The 19,732-nt window shown below is 43.9% G+C and overlaps 1 protein-coding gene across 2 annotated transcripts; it reads right to left on the bottom strand.

Moving 5' to 3' along the window:
- Nucleotides 1-1,144: 1,144 nt before the first annotated feature.
- Nucleotides 1,145-15,892, bottom strand: DNAL4 (dynein axonemal light chain 4). Of its 2 annotated transcripts, none has more exons than XM_060245444.1 (4): nt 15,768-15,892; nt 8,203-8,390; nt 3,077-3,160; nt 1,145-2,158 (listed from the first exon to the last, which is right to left on the bottom strand). In XM_060245444.1, exons 2-4 carry the CDS (start codon nt 8,272-8,274, stop codon nt 1,994-1,996), a joined length of 321 nt encoding a protein of 106 aa, XP_060101427.1. In that variant the 5' UTR covers nt 8,275-8,390; nt 15,768-15,892; the 3' UTR covers nt 1,145-1,993. The 2 variants fall into 2 exon arrangements, with proteins under 2 accessions (XP_060101427.1, XP_060101426.1); XM_060245443.1 differs by lacking the exon at nt 15,768-15,892 and adding an exon at nt 14,257-14,325.
- Between the last annotated feature and the right edge of the window lie 3,840 nt (nt 15,893-19,732).

Raw genomic sequence — 19,732 nt, 5'->3', positions numbered from 1 at the left:
AAAGTGCTTAAAAATACGAGGAATATTACCTTATTTCTGGAATGTCATAGTGGTTCCACATAAGCAAGTTCCACATTCACATTCCCAGATTACTTACTTGGCTTCTGCAAGGCCTTATACTAGAATCACAGCACTGAGGATTCTCTCTCCCTATCAATAAGTGATCTGTTTAAAGTGTCAGATGGCTAGTTAATGTAATTCAGAGTTAAAACCATTATGCGGGATAGTAAAAAAGGAAAGTGCCCATGTGAAGAAATGCTGACTTTTTTCCCTCTGATATAAGTACCACTAATATTTAATGAGATAAATCCACAATAAGTGATCACTGAATTGCCCCTTTCAGGATGTTTTGACACCACATTTCCTTATAATGGCATTGCGTCAATGATGTTTCTGTGTTCAAGCCATTTATGTGTGTAAACTGTTCAGATACTCCTTCAAAATGGAGGACATACCACAATGCCAGTCTGCAGCATCCCTTGATTCCCCTGCAACACTCAAAAACTGGGTGTGAATCCAGTGGACACTATTAGTAATTTGAAGGAGGTGGAAAGTGTTTGATGTTTGCTGAATTGCCCAGATATGCTGAAGGAATGTGCCAGAATTGAGCTGCTTTTGTGTTTTGTTAATAGGCAATTTCACACGTTTGAAATTGTCTGCTGCAGCACAAGAGCTCTATCATGTAGATAACTGAATGCCAGGTGAAGTCATATGAAGGAAAAAGCCAGAAAGTGCAAGGCACAAATATCCATCTACTAACTTCTGTTGTGTGATCATGACCACGCCTACTCGCCAGCAGACAAACAATCTCCAAGATTATTGCAAACACTCTATTGGGTCTCCAACAAAACAGTCACACTTTGAGTATGAGGGGTAGAATTCCCCACAGAAAACTGTGCTCGGGTAAGAGGCTAAGCTGTGCAACAGCTTGTCTCTAGTTCTGGCAGTCCCCATTACTCAAGAGAAAAGTGGGGAGACAAGTCCATAAACAGGGATAAAAAAACCACAGCATCAAACCCTGAGACCCCAAGATATCCTTCATAACTTAGCATAACATAACAGGCCCTCCGGCTCATGTATGGAAAACTAACTCTCTTCTCCATCCATACAGACACATCTAAGTGAAGTCCCCAAACATGCCCTATGAATTTTAAAGCTTTATTATTGTAAAAAAGTATTGAAGTCCCTTTCACACTCTGAATTCAAATAAGACATATACAAAATACAATTGTGGTCATTCCATTAATCAACACCTTTGTGAAAGCATTATTAAACTCTACACAATGGAAGTACAACCGTACTTTAAAGTTTGAAAAACTGGCAGCTCAGATGGAGCTGCTTCCCACTACCCGTCTCTAAACAAGATAACAACATATTGCCATCATGACACCCCCATCCCACCCTGCATGCTATGTAAAATAGTCTCTATTTGTGTGCCATACGCTTTACACACTATATCAGTGCTCTGTAGGTGTGGTGAGGAGGCGGAAGGGCAATTATCCTAGCAACCATCCACCGGGTCAGGTTTTGAAGGCTGGCACTGCATGCTTTTCAAAAACAGGCAGCTGTCATCTGGTCAGGCAGAAACCAGTTGCCTTTTCCCTCCCTGGTCTTCTCCCAGAAAACAGGAAGACAACAAGGAGAAGGCGGTTGCAGGTTAGGACTCTTCTCTCTTCTCCCATCCGGGATGTATGGCTTCATAAACTGTGCGCCCCCCCCCCCAAAAAAAATCACCATTCCCTGATTCTTCTTGCATCATCTCAGTAAAAAGCCACATTGGTAAAATCAGAAACCCTTTGAGCTGGATTAGGTAGCTCAACAGATTTACACGCACGCACACGCTAAGATTTTCCATAAAACTGGTATATAAATAAGAAAAAAGCCCAATATTTTATTATTAAAAATAAAGCTGCCCTTGTTGTACAAAAAAACCCAATCAAAAGTCTGAAAAAATCTCCCAGTGGTGGCAGGCTTGTACATAGGCAGAGTTATGTCAAGAGCACTTCCAAACACAAACCGCCAGGCTGCCTCCAAAAAACATGTACAGCAGGTTCTTCACCTCATGGGTGATCTCAAAACCAAAACCTTCACCAATCACTACGTGCCAGGAGGAGCCAAACTTCTTGTCCATTGTTTCCTTGATCATCTTGGCTGCACTCTGAAGGTGGGGGAGGGGGGGAATGAAAATTCAACGAGAAGGGAAACACAAACAAACAAACAAAAAGAGTTATACAATGAGATGTGTTACTTGCAATAACAGTCTGTTTTCTACTTTATTAATCTAGTACTTCTGCTGCCAATGTATGAAAGCCCAATAAAGTATAAAAGAAGCATATTTATGCATAGATTTTCTTCCTAGTCATAATAATTCTAATATATTATTCCCAGAAGGTTGAAGGTGCAACTTGATACCAGCTTTCCCCAGCGCCACCTGATCTATCCTAGTATGCATGGCATTCTTCTTAAGACATAAAACATCTTCTCCCCTCCTTTTAAAAAGAAACCATCAAGTCTCCAGTTGAGTGAGACAACTTCATTCCCATTATGGAATATTCTTCAGGAAAATAAGGAAGTCTACCGTTTGCAAAATGTGTGAATGGAGTAGATAAAAGGATGTTATCATCTGGCTGGTCTCAATGCTATGGATCTGCTGTTCTCATTTCATTTGAAAGGAAAAGGAAAACTGAGATCAAACAGTTCCTTTTGCAAAAGCGAGAACATCTATCTAAAATGGAAGACTAGCTTGAAACTAAGGACTGCAGTTCATATTGCTACTTCACTAATCCCCAGAAAGCGGAAAACTGACAAATTCTTCTGTCCAAAGCAGGCACAGGAATGCTGTAGCACTTCTGTGCCCAACTAGCATTTTATAGAAGTTTAGTAATTAGAAGCAAGAAATGGGATCGAGGATACAATCATAGCTAGTATGATTATAATTTGTTAAAAAGAATCATATGAGGGTACATTTGAACAACACAATGACCTTTGTCTTCTCTCTTATCTTTCAGCTGTGTCAGAAAGAACCAGAGACATTTTGGTGTAAAAAACACACCCTTTTCAAAGCTGGCTATAATACCTCATTGTTGGTGGCATATTTCTCACAAGCAGTAACACACAACTCCATGGCCTCTACTCGCATTTCCTCTGGCATGTCTGAATGCTGGTAGAAAACACACACACACAAAAAAGAGCATCACATCACTGACAAGAAAGGCAGCCGTTTTTACAGCCCCATCTGCTATCAGGTGGTCACACCTTGACACCACCTTCTCTTGCACTCATGCTTGGAGAGAAGCATGAGTAGGGAGGAGAAGACAGTAGAAGTCTGGCACAGTTCCCGGAGATTTTCTGAACTAGCAAGTTTCTGTACTGTTAAGAAGCCTGTTTAAGCAAAGGAAGGTGGGTGATGTCTCCAATAATCTCAGAAGCAGCCCCAAAGAGGGAGATTTTTTTCAAGACAGACACAGTAAGGGAGTTCACAGGAATCCTGTTTTTTTCTTCCCACTCTAGTGTTGTTCCACCTGCAGCTGTTCTGTATTGTAACACACAGCACCTACTATATTTTTAAAGTGTTTAAAGGTAAACCTAGTGGCTGAACTTGGGGGGGGGGGGGAGTATTTTTGAAGAGGAATGAAAAATGGTTGTTCTCAATTAGTGGGACTCCCAGAAAATAATCCCACAATAGAAAGTACTGGAGCAGAACTGAAGTCCCTCTAGATTCTTTCATTTCAGGAAGCTAAAACAGCCTCCCTGAGGAAGTTCATTTATGTTGAGTTTAACAGCACAATCCAGAGGGGGGGCGGAAAGTCTTTTGGGAGCAGATGAGCTGCTACGTGGGTGCAGGAAGGGTTTGCACCGATTTATGACCGGCACCGCCACAGCGGGGGTGGGGGGAGGAGTTACGTAGGTGGGGGGGCGCCCGATTGCCGCTCCACCCGAGGGCAGCGGCGCCTGAGGGCTGCACCTAAGTGTGGGCAGAAGTGAGGTGGAGCGCAGCATTCAGTCAGAGGAGGGGGTGGAGCTGGGGGTGCGGCCAAGCTTAGGCAGCTTCCTGAGCTTGGCCCATGACACGCCCCCCCCCCGAGAGGCACAACTTTATGCCAGCAAAAATAGCAGCGTGTCCTGTAGGCGCTCGTTGAAACCAAAAACAAAGGTTGCCTCCGCCGCTGCGGAAGCTCACAAACCTCTTAGGGAGTGGCGTGATTGCCTTGCCAATCCTCTCATGCCTTGGGCTGATGAGACGAGTCCCCTCCCCAGCACCTAATCGTGGTCTCCTCCCCCTAGAAATACTTCTGCTCTGGCCTCGCACAACTCAGTTGTTAGGGAGAGGAGCGTGTGGTAGGTAGCTCTGCCAGCGAGTTCCCAGCCATACAGACTTATGAGTGAGGGACAGGCAGGCACGCTGGTGACGTGTTTTGCACCACGTGGTTGCTTTGACAATATCTTTGACTTGCGAGGGGGAGAGAGAGGTCTCTCCCCTGGAGTTAAATGCTCTTGTTTCCAGGTCTAACCACAGGTTCTGGGCTCTTGGAGGCTCTGCATGCAAGGACTGTCACCCAGGGCTGGGTAAGTTCCACTATTCCTCCCCTCCCCTTCCCTCGCTCTTGACCGCTTGGTGTGCGAGTGTCTCTGGCACTTGAACCAGGCAGTGGGCATTTGCTGACCCTGCTCCCCTGTGCTGCCATCTGCTCCCTTCCCTTGGTCTGCCCTCTGCCACGGTCGCAACCCCTGGAAGGGCACGGTGTGTGTGTGTGTGTGTGGCAGCTGCCCCGTTGCGGGGAGGTGGGTCAGAGACTGTCCCTTTAAGAGAGTGCCCGGCTGAAACAGAGCCTGCTCTTCCAGCCGCCGCCCCTGCAGGTGCTCTTGATCTCTATCTCCATTTTGCAGGTGGGACTCCAACACAGAGGCTTCTGCATGTGTCGCTTCACCACCCCCCACTCCCTCAGCTGTTTCTGCCCACCACTTGGAATGGAATCCCACCCACGGCGAGACTGCCCAGTGTGTGCCAGGGAGATTGTTGCACTCTGTTCTGGAAAAATAAAGTCTGAGCTGTGCCCTCTGTTGTCTCTCTTGCTTTGCATCTGCTGCACGTTCCCTGGGACCCCCCCCCCCCCCCACGTCAGTGGCCTCTCCGAGGGAATGCCTGGGAAGGTGGGCAGATTTGGTTTTTTTGGGGGGGAGAACGGTCTATGAGCCACCCCGCATGGCTGGACAGGGGAGGGGAGTGCCGCCCCCCAGCCTGCCCGGGCTGACAGCCTACCCGACCCCACAGGGCTGTTGTGCACAGAGCACTAGGGGGGGGGCTGATGAAGTGGACTAAGAGTTCTGTGGCTGATGCACTTGCACTCTGAGTTCCACAGCCCCTAGGGGAGGTGTTCCGTACACATGGCAGGGGGCATCAGGGCAACACAGGGGGTCTCTGGGTGGGGGGGGGCATGTCTGCTGCTGGGCTGCTCACTTCCAGACACACATTCCAGCCGCTGTCTATGACAGCGAACTCCTGCACTTGGTACTTCTTGCTTGTCTGCCTGCCATTGGCAGAGTCTCTGACAGCGGGAGGGGATTGACGGCTTCTCCGTGGTCCCATGCGGCTCTGTCTCGCCCCCACCCCCGCCTCGCCACCAAGCCAGGCTTCTCATGCGCGCATGCCCAGCCTCACTCCTGTTCCCTCCCCGTGTTGTTGGAACATCTCTCCTTTGCCTGTGATGGTCTGCCCATCATTGGCTCCATTCTCTGTTTGGGAGCAGGTTGGGGATGGCTATCAGCCTCTCTGGGGCCACCTCTCCCCATCCTTGACTGTCATGAGCCACGGCGCATGCGCCAGGACTGGCCAATTGGGGGTGGGCTGGGCCTCCTTGCTGGCTGCCTCCGCCTCCCTCGTGCCTATGCCAGTGGCATTGCCATGGTGACCGTCTCCCTCACGGCAAGCTACACCTCTCCCCTCCCCATGCCCCAGCGTGCCAAAGTCCTCAGGAAGTCTACTAGCGGCACAGTAGCTACACCGCGGCCAGCCACCACTTATGTCTGGATTGGGCTGTAAGACACTTACACTAGGCCCATTTTTGTGAGGACCTCAGTTAGACAGACAGCAGGCTCTCTAGGAATTCTGGTTTATTACAATATACTGCTGATAGTTTTGCTCCGTGCTGCTATAATTATGGATTTTAATTATTTGCACATTGTTTTTATGATTATTTTTTTAAAGAACATTTTAAGCTGAGCACTCAGAAATGCAAGTTAGGAATGTTTAAAATAAATAAATACTACAGTATTTGGCCTGCTAGTGTGGTGCCAAAAGTAATTTTCCACAGGACCAGCATGTACACACCACTCAGTTTGGCGTGCATGGTACAGGGCTGAGCCTCCACCCTTCATCAGATTTTGGTAATACCAGCTATTACTGCTTAAATAAAGAGACAACTGGGCCTAAAAAAAAAAGACAAACAGGCATCACTGATTCCTTTCTCCATATGACTAATACTAAATGCTGTTCCTGGAAAAAAGGGCACCATGCCAGCAGACTCACAGACACAGAAAAGGAAGAGGCAAAACCCCTGGAGATGTTCAAATGCCAGGACCTTGATTAGAATTAATGATGATCATTCTGCCTTTGGAGGATGCCAAATGGCTTCAGATCATCCTTTCTTTCTCCATTACATGCAATTAAATGTCCCAGTAAATACCTACTAGTCCTAAGGTTAGAGTCCACAGAGGATTTCCATACATGAAAGAGGTGGCAATTTTCAACAACTGCACCTCCCCAATAGCAGACCTTACACTACCTTGTCAAATTACTCCAGGGATGTGTGTCTTCCCCTAGGAGCAGAATTTCAGGGGGCATTTGAGACTGCAGCAGAAATGGGGAGATGAAGAATTCACCCTTTGTAGATGGAAATTAGTTCTATCTGCATAAATCCTCCATGGGAATGAACCAATACAAATTTCCCCAAGTTTTCTTGACTTTGGCAGTTCAGCAAAGCCAGTCTGTTCTTTATCTCCATGCTTGAAATATTCCTTCAGTTTCTCTTGTTGCTTCTCTCATAATTAGACACTTGTGTTCAACTGCTCACTTCTCTTCCCAGCCACTATGCATGCACTCTTGCTGCTTATGCCAGCTACTTTTTTCCCTTTTGGTCATACTTGCTGCTCTTATTTTGTACCTTACTCCAAGGATAGATTCTAAGGTGCAAGCCTTTACACACTTATATTTGGCAAGGAAGCAGGTACATCTATTTCCACAAGGAAAGATCCATTACAGATTTCTCACTGAAGCTGCAACACTCAACACTATAGCCCGTACTAGTCCTAAGCTGCCATCAGAACTACAATGGATGATGCAGAAGGTGAAACAGATCCATTCTGTGAGCAGCACTCCACTTGCATTTTCTTGGATGTAACTCATATCTTACTCCCACTAGAGATCAGGGCCCTGCAGGACCTCTTACAGTCAGTGTCTGCAAGATGGAGCTATTCCACCAGGCTTTTGGGTGAAGCAGCAGATGTCAAGTATCATCTGGCTCCTCCTGTTACAACCTCTTATCATTTTCTATATGGACTTGTTACTACTGCTGAGAGTAGAGCATTGACCATCTTATTCTTTAATTGAATATTATTGGGAAACCATGGAAATAGTTTAAATAGCTGAATGCCATCGTGCTAGGGGTTAAAGTTTTTAATGCTTGATTTATTGTTGAAACTAATGCTGTAACCCGCCCTGAGCACTTTCACTGGAAGGGCAGAATATAGATTAAACCAAATAAATAGTTAGGCAGAGGGCTGCTTCACAGTTCCATTTTTCCAAGACATGGCATTTAGTATCCAGGTCATGGAAATCAGATTAAAGCAACATATTATGGGATGCACATGATGGCATCAATGGGAGAAATCATTCAGAAAATGTTAAACTGCAATATGTCCTGGCCACCAAGATTCCCATATCTCCATTACATTACACATGCTAGTGTAAAGCAGCCTTGAAAAAAGATGGCAAAAGCAATAGCTCTCTTTTGTCTGTTTTGATAAAGATTGCTGCATGTGCTTTATAAGTTATATTTTCAGCACTATATCAAAAATCTATAGTCACTAGGATGACCTCAGGATGTGACTCTCCTATCTGAATTAAGGGGCCAATTAAAAAAGAATGAAATAGAGTTCTCTGACCTGAGCCAAGAACATATCATACCTCTTTGTTCTCATTCTTACCCTGATAAGTGGGAACATGTGAAGTCTCTTGTAGTCTGCATCCTCTTTTTTCCCCTCCCCGGTGTCTGCCATTGCTGGTCCACTGTGACCCTGGGAGGGGGCTGAGCAGCCTGCAGGAAGCCAGTCAGAAGCAGGCTAGGAATGGTTAGAATTCAGGCCAAATAGCTTTGCATAAGTAGGGCATTCTGCTGCTTTAAGGAATAAACAAAGAACAAAAAGAAAGACACTCAATGATCTGCAAAGCAAAATGCTAAAGATTTTGCATAGTTGAAATAGTTCAAAAGGTTAAGCATAGAATCATAAAGTTGGAAGGGACCTCCAAGGTCATCTAGTCCAACTCCCTGCACAATGCAGGAAATTCATAAATACCGCCCCCCCCCCCCCCCCAATTCACAGGATCCACATAGCTGTCAGATACCCATCCAACCTCTGTTTAAAAATCTCCAAAGAAGGAGAACCCACCATCTCCTGAGGAAGCCTGTTCCACTGAGGAACCACTCTAACAGTCAGGAAGTTCTTCCTAATGTTGAGTCAGAAATTCTTTTGATTTAATTTCAACCTACTGGTTCTGGTTCTTCCTTCTGGGGCCACAGAAAACAATTCCACACCATCCTCTATATGACAGCCCTTCAAGTATTTGAAGATGGTGATCATATCACCTCTCAGTCTTCTCCTCTACAGGCTACACATGCCCAGCTCTTTCTTCATAGAACTGGGTCTCCAGACCCCTCACCATCTTTGTTGCCCTCCACTGGACCCATTCCAGCTTGTCTATATCCTTCTTAAAATGTGGTGCCCAAAACTGGACACAATACTCCAGGTGAGGTCTTTCCAGAGCAGTGTAACACGATACCATCACTTCACGTGATCTGGACACTATACTTCTGTTAATACAGCCCAATATTGCATTTGCCTTTTTAGCCACCGCATCACACTGTTGACTCATGTTCAGCATATGGTCCACTAAGACCCCTAGATCCTTTTCACACATACTACTGCTAAGGCAAGTCTCCCCCATCCCATAACTATGCATGGGATTTTTCCTACCTAAATGCAGAACTTTACATTTATCCCTGTTAAAATTCATTTTATTGGTTTCAGCCCAGTTTTTCAGTCTGTCAGGATCATCCTGGATCCTGTTTCTGTCTTCTACTATATTTGCAACCCCTCTCAATTTAGTATCATCTGCAAATTTAATAAGCATTCCCTCTATTCATTCAGCTAAATCATTTATAAAGATGTTGATCAAAACAGGTCCCAGGACAGATCCTTGAGGCATTCCACTTGTCACTCCTCTCCAAGAAGACGAGGAACCATTCACAAGGACTCTTTGAGTGCGATCTGTCAAACAGTTACAGATCTACCTAACGGTAACAGGATTCAAACCACATTTTACCAACTTGTCAATAAGGATAGTGTGTGGAACCTTATCAAAAGCCTTACTGAAATCAAGATAAACTATCTCTACAGCATTCCCCTGATCCAGCAAGGTAGTCACTTTCTCAAAAAAAGAGATCAGGTTAGTCTGACATGACTTGTTCTTGAGAAAGCCATGATGGTCTTAATAATCACAGCCATCCTTTCTAAATGTTCAAGGACTGACTGTTTGATTATTTGTTCTAAAACTTTTCCAGGTATAGACGTCAAGTTGACAGGTTGGTAGTTACCCGGATCCTCCTTTCCCCCCTTCTTGAAGATGAGGACATTTGCCTGCCTCCAATCTCCTGGCACCTCACCTGGTCTCCAAGAATTCTCAAAAATAATGGCCAGAGGCTCAGAAATTACATCTACAAGATCTTTTAGTACTCTTGGATGCAGTTCATTTGGCCCTGAGGACTTGGTTTCATTTAAATAAACTAGATGTTTATGTACTATCCCCTATGCTTATCCTAGGTTGGAACTCCACACCCTCATTATATGTTCTGTTTTTGCTATGTTGAGCACTGTTTCCCTCAGAAGAGAAGACTGAGGAAAAGTATTGAGTGATTCTGCCCTCTCTTCATCACCTGTTACAATTTCACTTTCCTGCCCTCACAATGGGCCTACCATGTCCTTGGTCAGAAAAGAATTCTTTTTTGTTGTTTTTAGCATCCTTGGCTAGGCTAAGCTCATACTGAGTTTTAGCTTTCTAACTCTTTCTCTACAAGTACTGGTGATTTGTTTATATTCATCCTCGGTTATAAGGCCGTCCTTTCATTTCCTAAATGAGCCTTTTTTATTTCTCAAGTCTTTAGAGAGCTGTTTATGGAGCCACCTTGGCTTCTTTAGGCTTCTCCCATTTTTTTCTTATAAGAATTGTTTGATATTGTGCTTTCAATATTTTGCTTTTAAGAAACTCTCACCCCTCTTGAACCCCCTTCTCCTTAAGTATTTGTGACCATGGGATTTTACCCAGCATAGTTCTAAGTTTGTCTAAGTTTGCCTTTCTGAAGTCCAACCTATACATCTGACTACATACAGCTTTTCCCTTCCCTAAGAGTCAGTCACTTATGTGCCTGCGATTTTATTACATTTTGAATTACAACCATGTCTCTTATTAACATAGTAATATTAAAATCATGTCTCTTATTAACATAGTAATCAGTAACAAAAATGAGGACTCAAACTGCAGTAACTATTATGATCCTGATCTACCTGCCATACATACTGCCATTTTCAAATGTCCAAGCTCCATGTTAGGAGCCAACACTCATGACTTGATCAGCCGTATGTGTTCCTCTCTGTCACCCATTCAACAGCTGGCTCTTCTGTTGCTTCACCCTGCCTAATAAATAGTCCCCCTTCAAATACTGTAGCACTTTGAAAGGAACTGATCAGATTACCGCAGGTAGGTATAACCAAAGAGACTGTATTTTCCCTGGCTGCTAAATGCTTAGAAGCTGCTGAATGCTTAGAACTTTTAATTCAAATCAAACCTTCATTAACACAATAAAGAGAAACCCCATCTTTAGGAAGGACTTCCTTTGTTGCCTTTTCACAAATACTTCCTCTTGCTAGTCGCTCTGGCTTAAGATATTAATTGGTTCCCATCATAAGCAGTAAAAAGGTAAAGGTAGTCCGCTGTGCAAGCACCAGTTGTTTCCGACTCTGGGGTGATGTTGCTTTCACAATGTTTTTGCGGCAGACTTTTTATGGGGTGGTTTGCCATTACCTTCCCCAGTCATCTACACTTTTCCCCCAGCAAGCTGGGTACTCATTTTACCGACCTCAGAAGGATGGAAGGCTGAGTCGACCTAGAGCCGACTACCTGAACCCAGCTTCCACCGGGATCAAACTCAGGTCGTGAGCAAAGCTTAGGACTGCAGTACTGCCGCTTACCATTCTGCGCCACGGGGCTCCTATCATAAGCAGTAGGCAGACATTATCATCTCAGTCCTGAAGGTTTCCCCCCAGTAAAAGGTAGGACTTCAGCATTCCATGTATTCCCTTTTATCTACTCAGTGACTGGTCTGAGGACACATGACTTGGTTAGACCTGTCATGAAGTTGAACCTATTTTGGAATATCTGAAAAACCCTGAAAGCAGAACATGCAGGTTTTGAATGCTACTTAAAAATTATCATCCAAGCCAAGAAATTAAGAGATCTTACTAACAATCTGAATTGCTTAACACATTTGGACTCAGTGCTTTACTCCTCTGCAAATATATTCAGTGGTTTAAAAAAGATTTAGCATAAAGCCGCAGCCTTATGATGACTACTGATGCGTTCAAAGCAGCTACCCATCAAGATATCTTGCAGTGTCGCATTCCAAATTTTAATATCTAAATGCATAAACTGCTGAGATAAAACACTGAAAATCATTCCACTTCTTCATACTGCAAATCCATACAACTACACCAAATGAAACTCCCACAGTGAACCTGGCTATTCAGAATTTTTAAATAAAAACGTTTGATTAATTAAGCTTTGTGCAGTCTACAAACCACAAAGTTCAGCCTAGTTAGGGCGGTGGTTTCTGCTTCACCAATCATGTCTTTGGGAAAGTTTAAACATTTGTCACAAACATGAAGAGTAAGCCATAAAAGTAGGAGGAGATAAAACCATTTTAAACATTAAATCTTAATGTTCTCTTACAGAAAACAAAAATTAGGTGTCTTCTACAGTAATCTTACAGACTGGTAAACAAGAAGCACTGCTATTAAGTAGCCTCAACATTGCGTGTGGATGAGCTTCCTATTTGTTTATGCTTCCATTAGTAACAATGCCAACATATTAGAACTGCAAATGGATGTACTGGAAATCTTTGTTTGCATTTCAGAAAGAGTGGTTTGTGAGGTAGCTTGGGTCTGCCTGCTACATTTTTCATGAGCTCTGCTACTTTTAGTTCTCATTCCCAACCAGCCTTTTTGTAGGTGATGCAGACAAGAGCACTCAATTTGATGCTCAAAAAAATTTCTCAAGCTTGTCTACCTAAAACAGCACTTCATGTCATCCTCATCAGCAGTATTTTAAAAACATGCTGCAGCTACTCTGATTTGTGAAATAAGATTTTGCACAATGAGTGTGACAGGAAGCATGTACAGCTGCTAATTTTCCTTCCGGTAGGAGTCCATGGCCTTTAACCGTTACAGGCAACTGGCCCACCCATCCACTGAACAATGCGACTGCACAGCATCTTTATGTTGTCTCAGAGCCCTGAGAGACTGGAAGTTGGCTTCTACTAACCCAGTGTTTTCTGAATACATGCCTGAACTAAGAATCAGCAATGCTAAGAATTTGCAAGCAAAAAATATTTGTTTTCATGTTAATACCTTTGAGAGATCTTTTAAATACACATTTCAAGGCTTTTTTTGTAGCAGAAACTCCTTTGCATATTAAGCTACACCCTCCCCCGATGTAGTCAGTCCTCCAAGAGCTTGCAGGATTGGCTACATCAGGAGGGGTGTAGCCTAATATGCAAAGGACTTCCTGCTACAAAAAAAGCCTTGCGCATTGTAGACATCCTTCACTCAAGTACAGATTTTTGTATATGCTTCTCTTCTATAATTTCATATTCAAGTGTTATCTTTAGTTTTATAACTTTGTATTTCATGTACTTTTTTGCCCAGAAAATAAGACTCCAACTATGAATCATCCATTTTCCTTTTATTGTGAAGTTTTAAAATCTTGTACACTTTTGTGTGTGTGAGCACATTTGCACCTGGAAGTCATGTCAACCTCTGGTGACTGACCCCTATTGGAGGCCTGGAGGATATTCAGAGAGGTGGCTGAATAGAGCCTGCCCCGTCCTCTTGACTGGGTATTTCAAGGACAGTTTCCCATCCAAGTACTAACCACAGTCGACCCTGCTTAGCTTTTCAGGATTTGACAAGATTGGGCTTGCCTGGGTTATCCAGGTCAGGGCCATTTCACTGTGAGGTTTTCACTGAAAATGTTATTGCTCCTATTCTATCAATTGTCTTTAGGTCTTCTAAGACCTTTTCAGACCTTGGTCCCATCTTTAACCCCCAAGCAGCACCATGCAGTCCTGTGAGCTGCAAGCACATGGCAGAGAGTTACCAATTGCCTAATTGGTGTCAAGGCCGGAATCATGGGGGCTGACCAAGACTGCAGTGTATAGGAAGCAGACGAGAGTACCAGGTGGTGTACTGCAGTGGGGAACAAGTCAAGAGTATAATCATGGAAGAATCCTTTCACTGCTGAATAAACACATCTCACTGTCCTGCTGCTCCTCTCAGCAGCATACAAAGAAAGGCTGGTGGCCCAACTCTCCAAACACATGCACTAAGAACAGATTCCTCCAAAAAGAAGTAAAAATAGTGTGTTAACTCTATGGCCAATTCTGCACTAGACCTTTAATCCTGGTTCAGCCCTGTTCCCAAACTGATTTTGTACACGAGAGTCATAATCTCATAGAGTTGGTTTCTATGATTCCATGATTCAAGTGTAGAATGTCAGTTTGGGAACAGAGCTGAACCAAGATTAAAGGTCTAGTATGGAATTGGCCTATTAGGATGGGAGGTGGGAGTCCACAAACTCACAGGCTGAAGACCACAGTTCTAGGGTCATAGTATTCTAGGTGGATGGATATTCCAAATGCTGTAACTACTGACCTTAGCAACAGATATATTGGGTTCCCATGGCACTTAGACAGAAGTTATGCCATGGAAGAGGTACAAAATCTGAACAAAACAAAGGGAAACTAATTGTTTTAGGACTGAAATACTAATTTTCATGGGGAAAATATAGTTAGCATGCTGTTGACGTAAACACAGTTGATACCTGATCATAACTGAGAAAAGGGGAGGCATGTCCTTCTCAGTTTATGATATCCACAGTGCAATCCTAAACAGAGTGACATATTTCTGAATCCACTGACTTCATAAGACTTAGAAGGGTGTAACTCTGTCTAGGATTGAACTGTCAGAACCAGAAAATAGTCATCTTGTACTTATAATTACATTAGAAGGCAATTGCATAGAACCTCCAATTATGTGGTTTGTTCACCATTACATCCTGGGAAATGCTGGGTATACAGGCTTCCCAGCCCCCATGTAGCTACAGCTACCACAGGTTACACAGTCAATCAACTATTACATGGCATCAGGTACATGATTCAGGAGCTGCAATTCTTATACTGGTGAAGCAATGTCAAACAATTCATTGACTTGCTAATTCTGAAACACCATTCTATCCTAGAATTGTTATCTATGAAAAACTTTCAGCAGATTCCATTTGCTTTACTCAAGCCATGATCCAGAAACCCCTCAAATATGTGAAAATAAGAATTCCCAGTTTCATTCCTGAATAATGACATCTGCTAACCAGGAAATCCTTGCCCTGATCCCAGCTGCTTGAGAATTGGCTACCTACTGGTAAGTAAATCTGCACATGCTCAAGACTCTAAGGACAACATTAACATTGGCAACAATTTCTGATGCAAAACCAGTTCTTAATGAAGGCTTCCCCAGCATATTTGGACATATTCTGAGGTAGAAAATCCAGATGAAGCTCCTTCCCTTCGGTAATAAGAGCACAACGAACTAAATAATTGACAGTCTGCTCTGTCTGCCAAGCTGCTTCACTCTGACTTACATTCAGCATTCCTAAAGTATTTTTATTGTCAAAGAACGTCAGACGCACATTCTTGCTGCAATAGCAACTCCATGTCGCATCATCAAGCAGGGTATGTGAGAGAGAGGAGAGCGAGCAAGCGCGCGTTTAAGACCACCTAACGAGGTCAAAGCACAGACGAGAGTTGACCTGGATCATAGCAGTAACCGTAGGATCGGCCCTGGGCCCCTTCAGCGAAAGAGGCTTTTCAGGAGCGACGATCGCCGGGTCAACAACACTGTGTGACGGGAACGGACTGTGGTGTGGGCTGACGATACCCAGCCCGACCGTCCTCCAAGGCTGCTGCACGCAAATGAGTGAAGGGACCAGAAGCACCAAGGAAAAAGGGCGTCAAAAGTGCTGGCCCCTCAGTGGGGGCAAGGAAGTGCATTGAGGGGTCTCCGGCCAGTGGGAGCCCTCAAGGCTCTACTCCAGTGGGCTTGAGAAAGTATCAGGACGCTGTTTTGCTCACGCGCGGTAACCAAAAAAACCCATGCTCTTTCGCTCTCACCTGCATCACCTCGACCTCAGACGCCAGCCTCCCAGTGGTTGTTAAGGAGAGAAACGTGCTTGTCTTAGCAACCGACGCCGGAAAACCCGCCTTCTCGTTGACTACTGGGCGAGAAGGCTCGGTACAAAAGATTTCATAGGCTACTATTGTTGTCTATTATGTAAAGAGGTCCTTCGGCCCCTTCGGAAGGCGGAGTTAGCGTTTGTAGGTTTAGGTGCTCATTCAATTGCCTGATGAAGCCGCGGGTAGCATGTGGGGAAAGTTGTGATAGTCTCAGAAGTTCCGGCCTCTGTATAATTTTCGTGTTTAAAAGAGTCAGTGAAGTTTGCAGGTGTGAAGTCAGCTGTGTTATCCTTATCAAGAATATCTATAATTAATAATTAATTTTTTCCCCTCTGGCTTGCAATGGCTCGTCTTATAAGACCGTAGTTTCACCCCTCCCCGGACGGCCCTTCTAGTGTTGAAGTGCTGCCATCTTTATAAATATTATTTTTGACTAAGTAAAAATAAAACTTTTTTACTCCACGAGCCGCTTTAGCCTAAGTATCACAGTCTAGGGTTACCAGCTTCTGGTTGGGGAATTACTAGAAATTTGGGAGCGGAACTTGGGGAAGGGAGGGTTCTCAGCAGTGAATAATGCCATAGAGCCCGCACTCTAAAGCAGCCATTTTCTCCGGAGGAGGGGGGGGGGGACTGTCGTTGAGAGATAGTTGTAATTTTGGAGATCTCCAGGTCCCAACTGGGAGTTGATAATCTAATTATATGGTCACAATCTTGAAGCACTTTGATGGCATTTGGATTTTGCAGTTCATTGGGGCTTTCAGGTAAGCAAGTTAAATTGACTGAAAAAGGCTTATGTGGAACAGAATTGTCTCGAACTTAATTCTATAAAATCATATAGAATTAGTGATATGTCTAGGACACCAGCTCTTAAGCTTTAGGAGCCTAAGGGTGCCCATTTTGACTACTTTTTCAAAACATTCACCTTGGAACGTACTGGACAGCCCCTTTGCAAAACAGAAGCTATACCTGTCCCATGGAGTCTTGGTCTCTGTGTCCTCAGTAATAATCACATCAGCTACACATTAAAGGCAAGTTTAAAGGCGGGAATGTTTATATTTATTGTCTGTATGTGACCCAAATCAGACTTTTCCCTGCAGCCACTGTGGCCGGATCTGCGTCCCGCATTGGTGGACTACTGCACCCTTCTTAAATCTTCGTTCGCGAAGTCAAGCCGAGAGAGATGTGACCTACAAGGTTATGTCTCAGAATCCCTGATTTAACCTAAGTTCTGGGGTCAGCAATGAACTTCCTAATATGGTTAATAAATTCTAACCAGAGGCTAGCTGAATAGTGTTGGGGAGAACACAACAGTCGAACTTCCGATACTCAACTGAAAATCATAAATTGCTGTTATTGTCTATGGATGTGTCTATGAAGACATTCTTTGCATTGGAAAATGAAATGAAAACCAATTCAATTCTGGAAGCAAATGTAACTACTACATTAAGACTGAACATCCTTGATACAACTGTCTTCTAGGTAGGGAGCTATTGCTTGCTAGATGCCCTGACCTAGATAATCCAGGCTAGCCTGATCTCATCAGATTTTAGAAGCTAAGCAGGGCTGGCCTTGGTCAGTCAGTAATTGGAAGGGAGATCACCAAGGAATACAAGGGCAGTGATGTAGAAGCAGGCAATGGCAAACCATCTCTGAATGTCTCTTGCCTTGAAAATCCCATGGAGTGAGCATAAAACCGCTGTTCTTAATGGCAAAAAAAAAAATCCTTCCTAGTAGGGACAGTCGTAGTGATTCTTGGGCCCTGGGCAAAAGTCCAGGATGGGAACCTAGAATCACTACCACCATCCACCCTTGCCACAACCTCTAGGGCCAAGCAAGACCAAACCTGCTGCCAGAAGCCCCACATGGGGCAGATGCAAGCAGCAGCAGGAGCCTGCTCTTTCTCCTCCCTTCTTTAATGATGTGGGGCTGTAGGCAGTCAGCCTACCCAAGAACCTGGTGCTGCTGCCCCTGCTACCTAGTGGCTAAAACTGTTTCTGGTTACCAGCAACCAGTTGGAGCTACTGTCTGTAAGCGGAGGCAAACCTGTAAACTCATTCCCTTTGAAAGGCAGGGAAACAAATTCCATCCCCTGAGATGTAAGAAACCTTGACCTTCTAGCAAACTGAAAGGCCTTGGTTTTCATGTTTGCTGAATGGATGTGAAACAGGTTCATCTGCTACCCTTTCAAAGGGCCTAAGGACCCTTCCGCCTACTGTAGTATCCTCACAAATCCACTTAGCCTCAGTTTCAGTATTCCTGTCTAGTGGAATCTGAGCTGTCAGCACCTGTTCTATAACTATATGCTTCCACCTTCAACTATTGTTGAGAAGGCAAATGGAAAACTCAGTGCACTATTTGGAGACAACAGTGACAAAAGCAAAAATTGCCTGAGTATGGATAAAGTCCCCCCCCAGTGATGTTATGGTCACTGTTGAATAGGAGGTTGTGACAGTTGTACAGCCAATGTATATATTCTGTCAACAGTGATGGTGGTAGTGGTAATATGAGATAGTGGTAAAATTAGATGGTGGTAGCACCTCTAATTTATTGTGGTTTTTTAAATATTTATATAACTGTCTTTTAACTGCATTTTATTATATGAATTGTATTATTATAATCATGGTACACACCATGTCTTGTGAGCCGGCCTGAGCCTGCCTCGATGGGGAGGGTGGGATATAAATAAAAGCTTATTATTATTGTTATTGTTATTATTATTTAGGGTCAGATTTTGCCAGCCAGTTAAAGCTGGTATAATTGGGTTTCCTTGTTTGCAGCTTGTGACCTATCAAGCAGCTTCTAGCCTACAAGCTATGTATGTTGTGCTCACTATGTGGGTGACTAATGATTTCCCTGGGCCTATTCCCTTTAAACCAGCAAAAAGCAAACCTACTATGACCTGGTTTAAAAGGCCTTCTTTTGTAGATTCAGGGGAGTATCCATGTGAATGCTCCCTCTATCTCCAGTTTGGAGGGCAGAGTTAAGATGCTTTTGAAATCCCTTCCCTCCTTTAAACCCTTTGAAGAGTTTTGTACCTTTCCTTGCTAAGCTGAGCTGTAATGCTTTAGTGGAGTAAGTAGGAATGGGAACAAGACTGCAGGGACATTGTTGCTGCCTTTTTCCATCCTACTTGCTGCTGTTGTCCTGGCTGGGGCACATTTTTGCACACATGCACACACACACACATGGTGTAGATGCAGCCCAATCTGTGCAGCAGGCTAAACTGGTGATAGGTGCAGAACAGGATTTTAAGTCATGCTAATGACAGTGCAGTAATGAAGAAGAAAAAGTGTAATTTTCTCTTTGTGAAAAGGCAGCCATTAGTCAAATGTCCCTCCATCACTTTGAGACACACATCACCTATCAGGCAAAGCATAATAGGAAAATGTGGTGGTCCTTATATTAACACAGTTAGAAGTTATTTAAAAAATTGTGCTAAGAAGTCATTGCAAGTCAAATTAGATAATATGACCTAGTGGATGGACCCTGCCCCCCCAAATAAGCAAAACCCTAATTGAAGATCAGCCTTCTTCCCATGAAAGTATCTCTTCTCTGAATTTGGTATTTTCCCAAACAGAAAAAAAATTGCATAGTGCAGCAGTAAGTTGGGCATCATGACTACACTTCATAGGTCTCCAGCAAGCGTTCAAGTAAGTTGAATGCAGTACTAAATGGTTGGGGAGAGGTTTTTTCTCTTTCCAGCGACTATTAGACCAATCATAATCGTTTGTTGTGCAAAGCAGTTTGGATTCTGCATTCCCTCCCTTTCTCTGCATAACTGCATCCCTTCCTCCAGTATTTATATAGGTGAATGACTGGCTGCTTTTACTCTTCTGGCAGGGCTACTAGAAAACTGAAGTAGAGTTTTGCAGGAGAGAGAAGAGGTCAGAGAAGGCAGGAAG

The sequence above is a fragment of the Heteronotia binoei genome, chromosome 8 (genome assembly GCF_032191835.1).
Source record: "Heteronotia binoei isolate CCM8104 ecotype False Entrance Well chromosome 8, APGP_CSIRO_Hbin_v1, whole genome shotgun sequence".
NCBI lineage: Eukaryota > Metazoa > Chordata > Lepidosauria > Squamata > Gekkonidae > Heteronotia > Heteronotia binoei.
This window is presented reverse-complemented; position numbering and strand designations above follow the sequence as displayed.

Bases quoted from the DNA above. Each gene is read 5' to 3' on its own strand.
- DNAL4 (XM_060245444.1), bottom strand. From the start codon at position 8,274: ATGGCAGACACCGGGGAGGGGAAAAAAGAGGATGCAGACTACAAGAGA. The intron at 3,161-8,202 runs GTAAGAATGAGA...GTTTTCTACCAG, and splicing joins ACATGTTCCCACTTATCAGG to CATTCAGACATGCCAGAGGA. The intron at 2,159-3,076 runs GTATTATAGCCA...CCCCACCTTCAG, and splicing joins AATATGCCACCAACAATGAG to AGTGCAGCCAAGATGATCAA.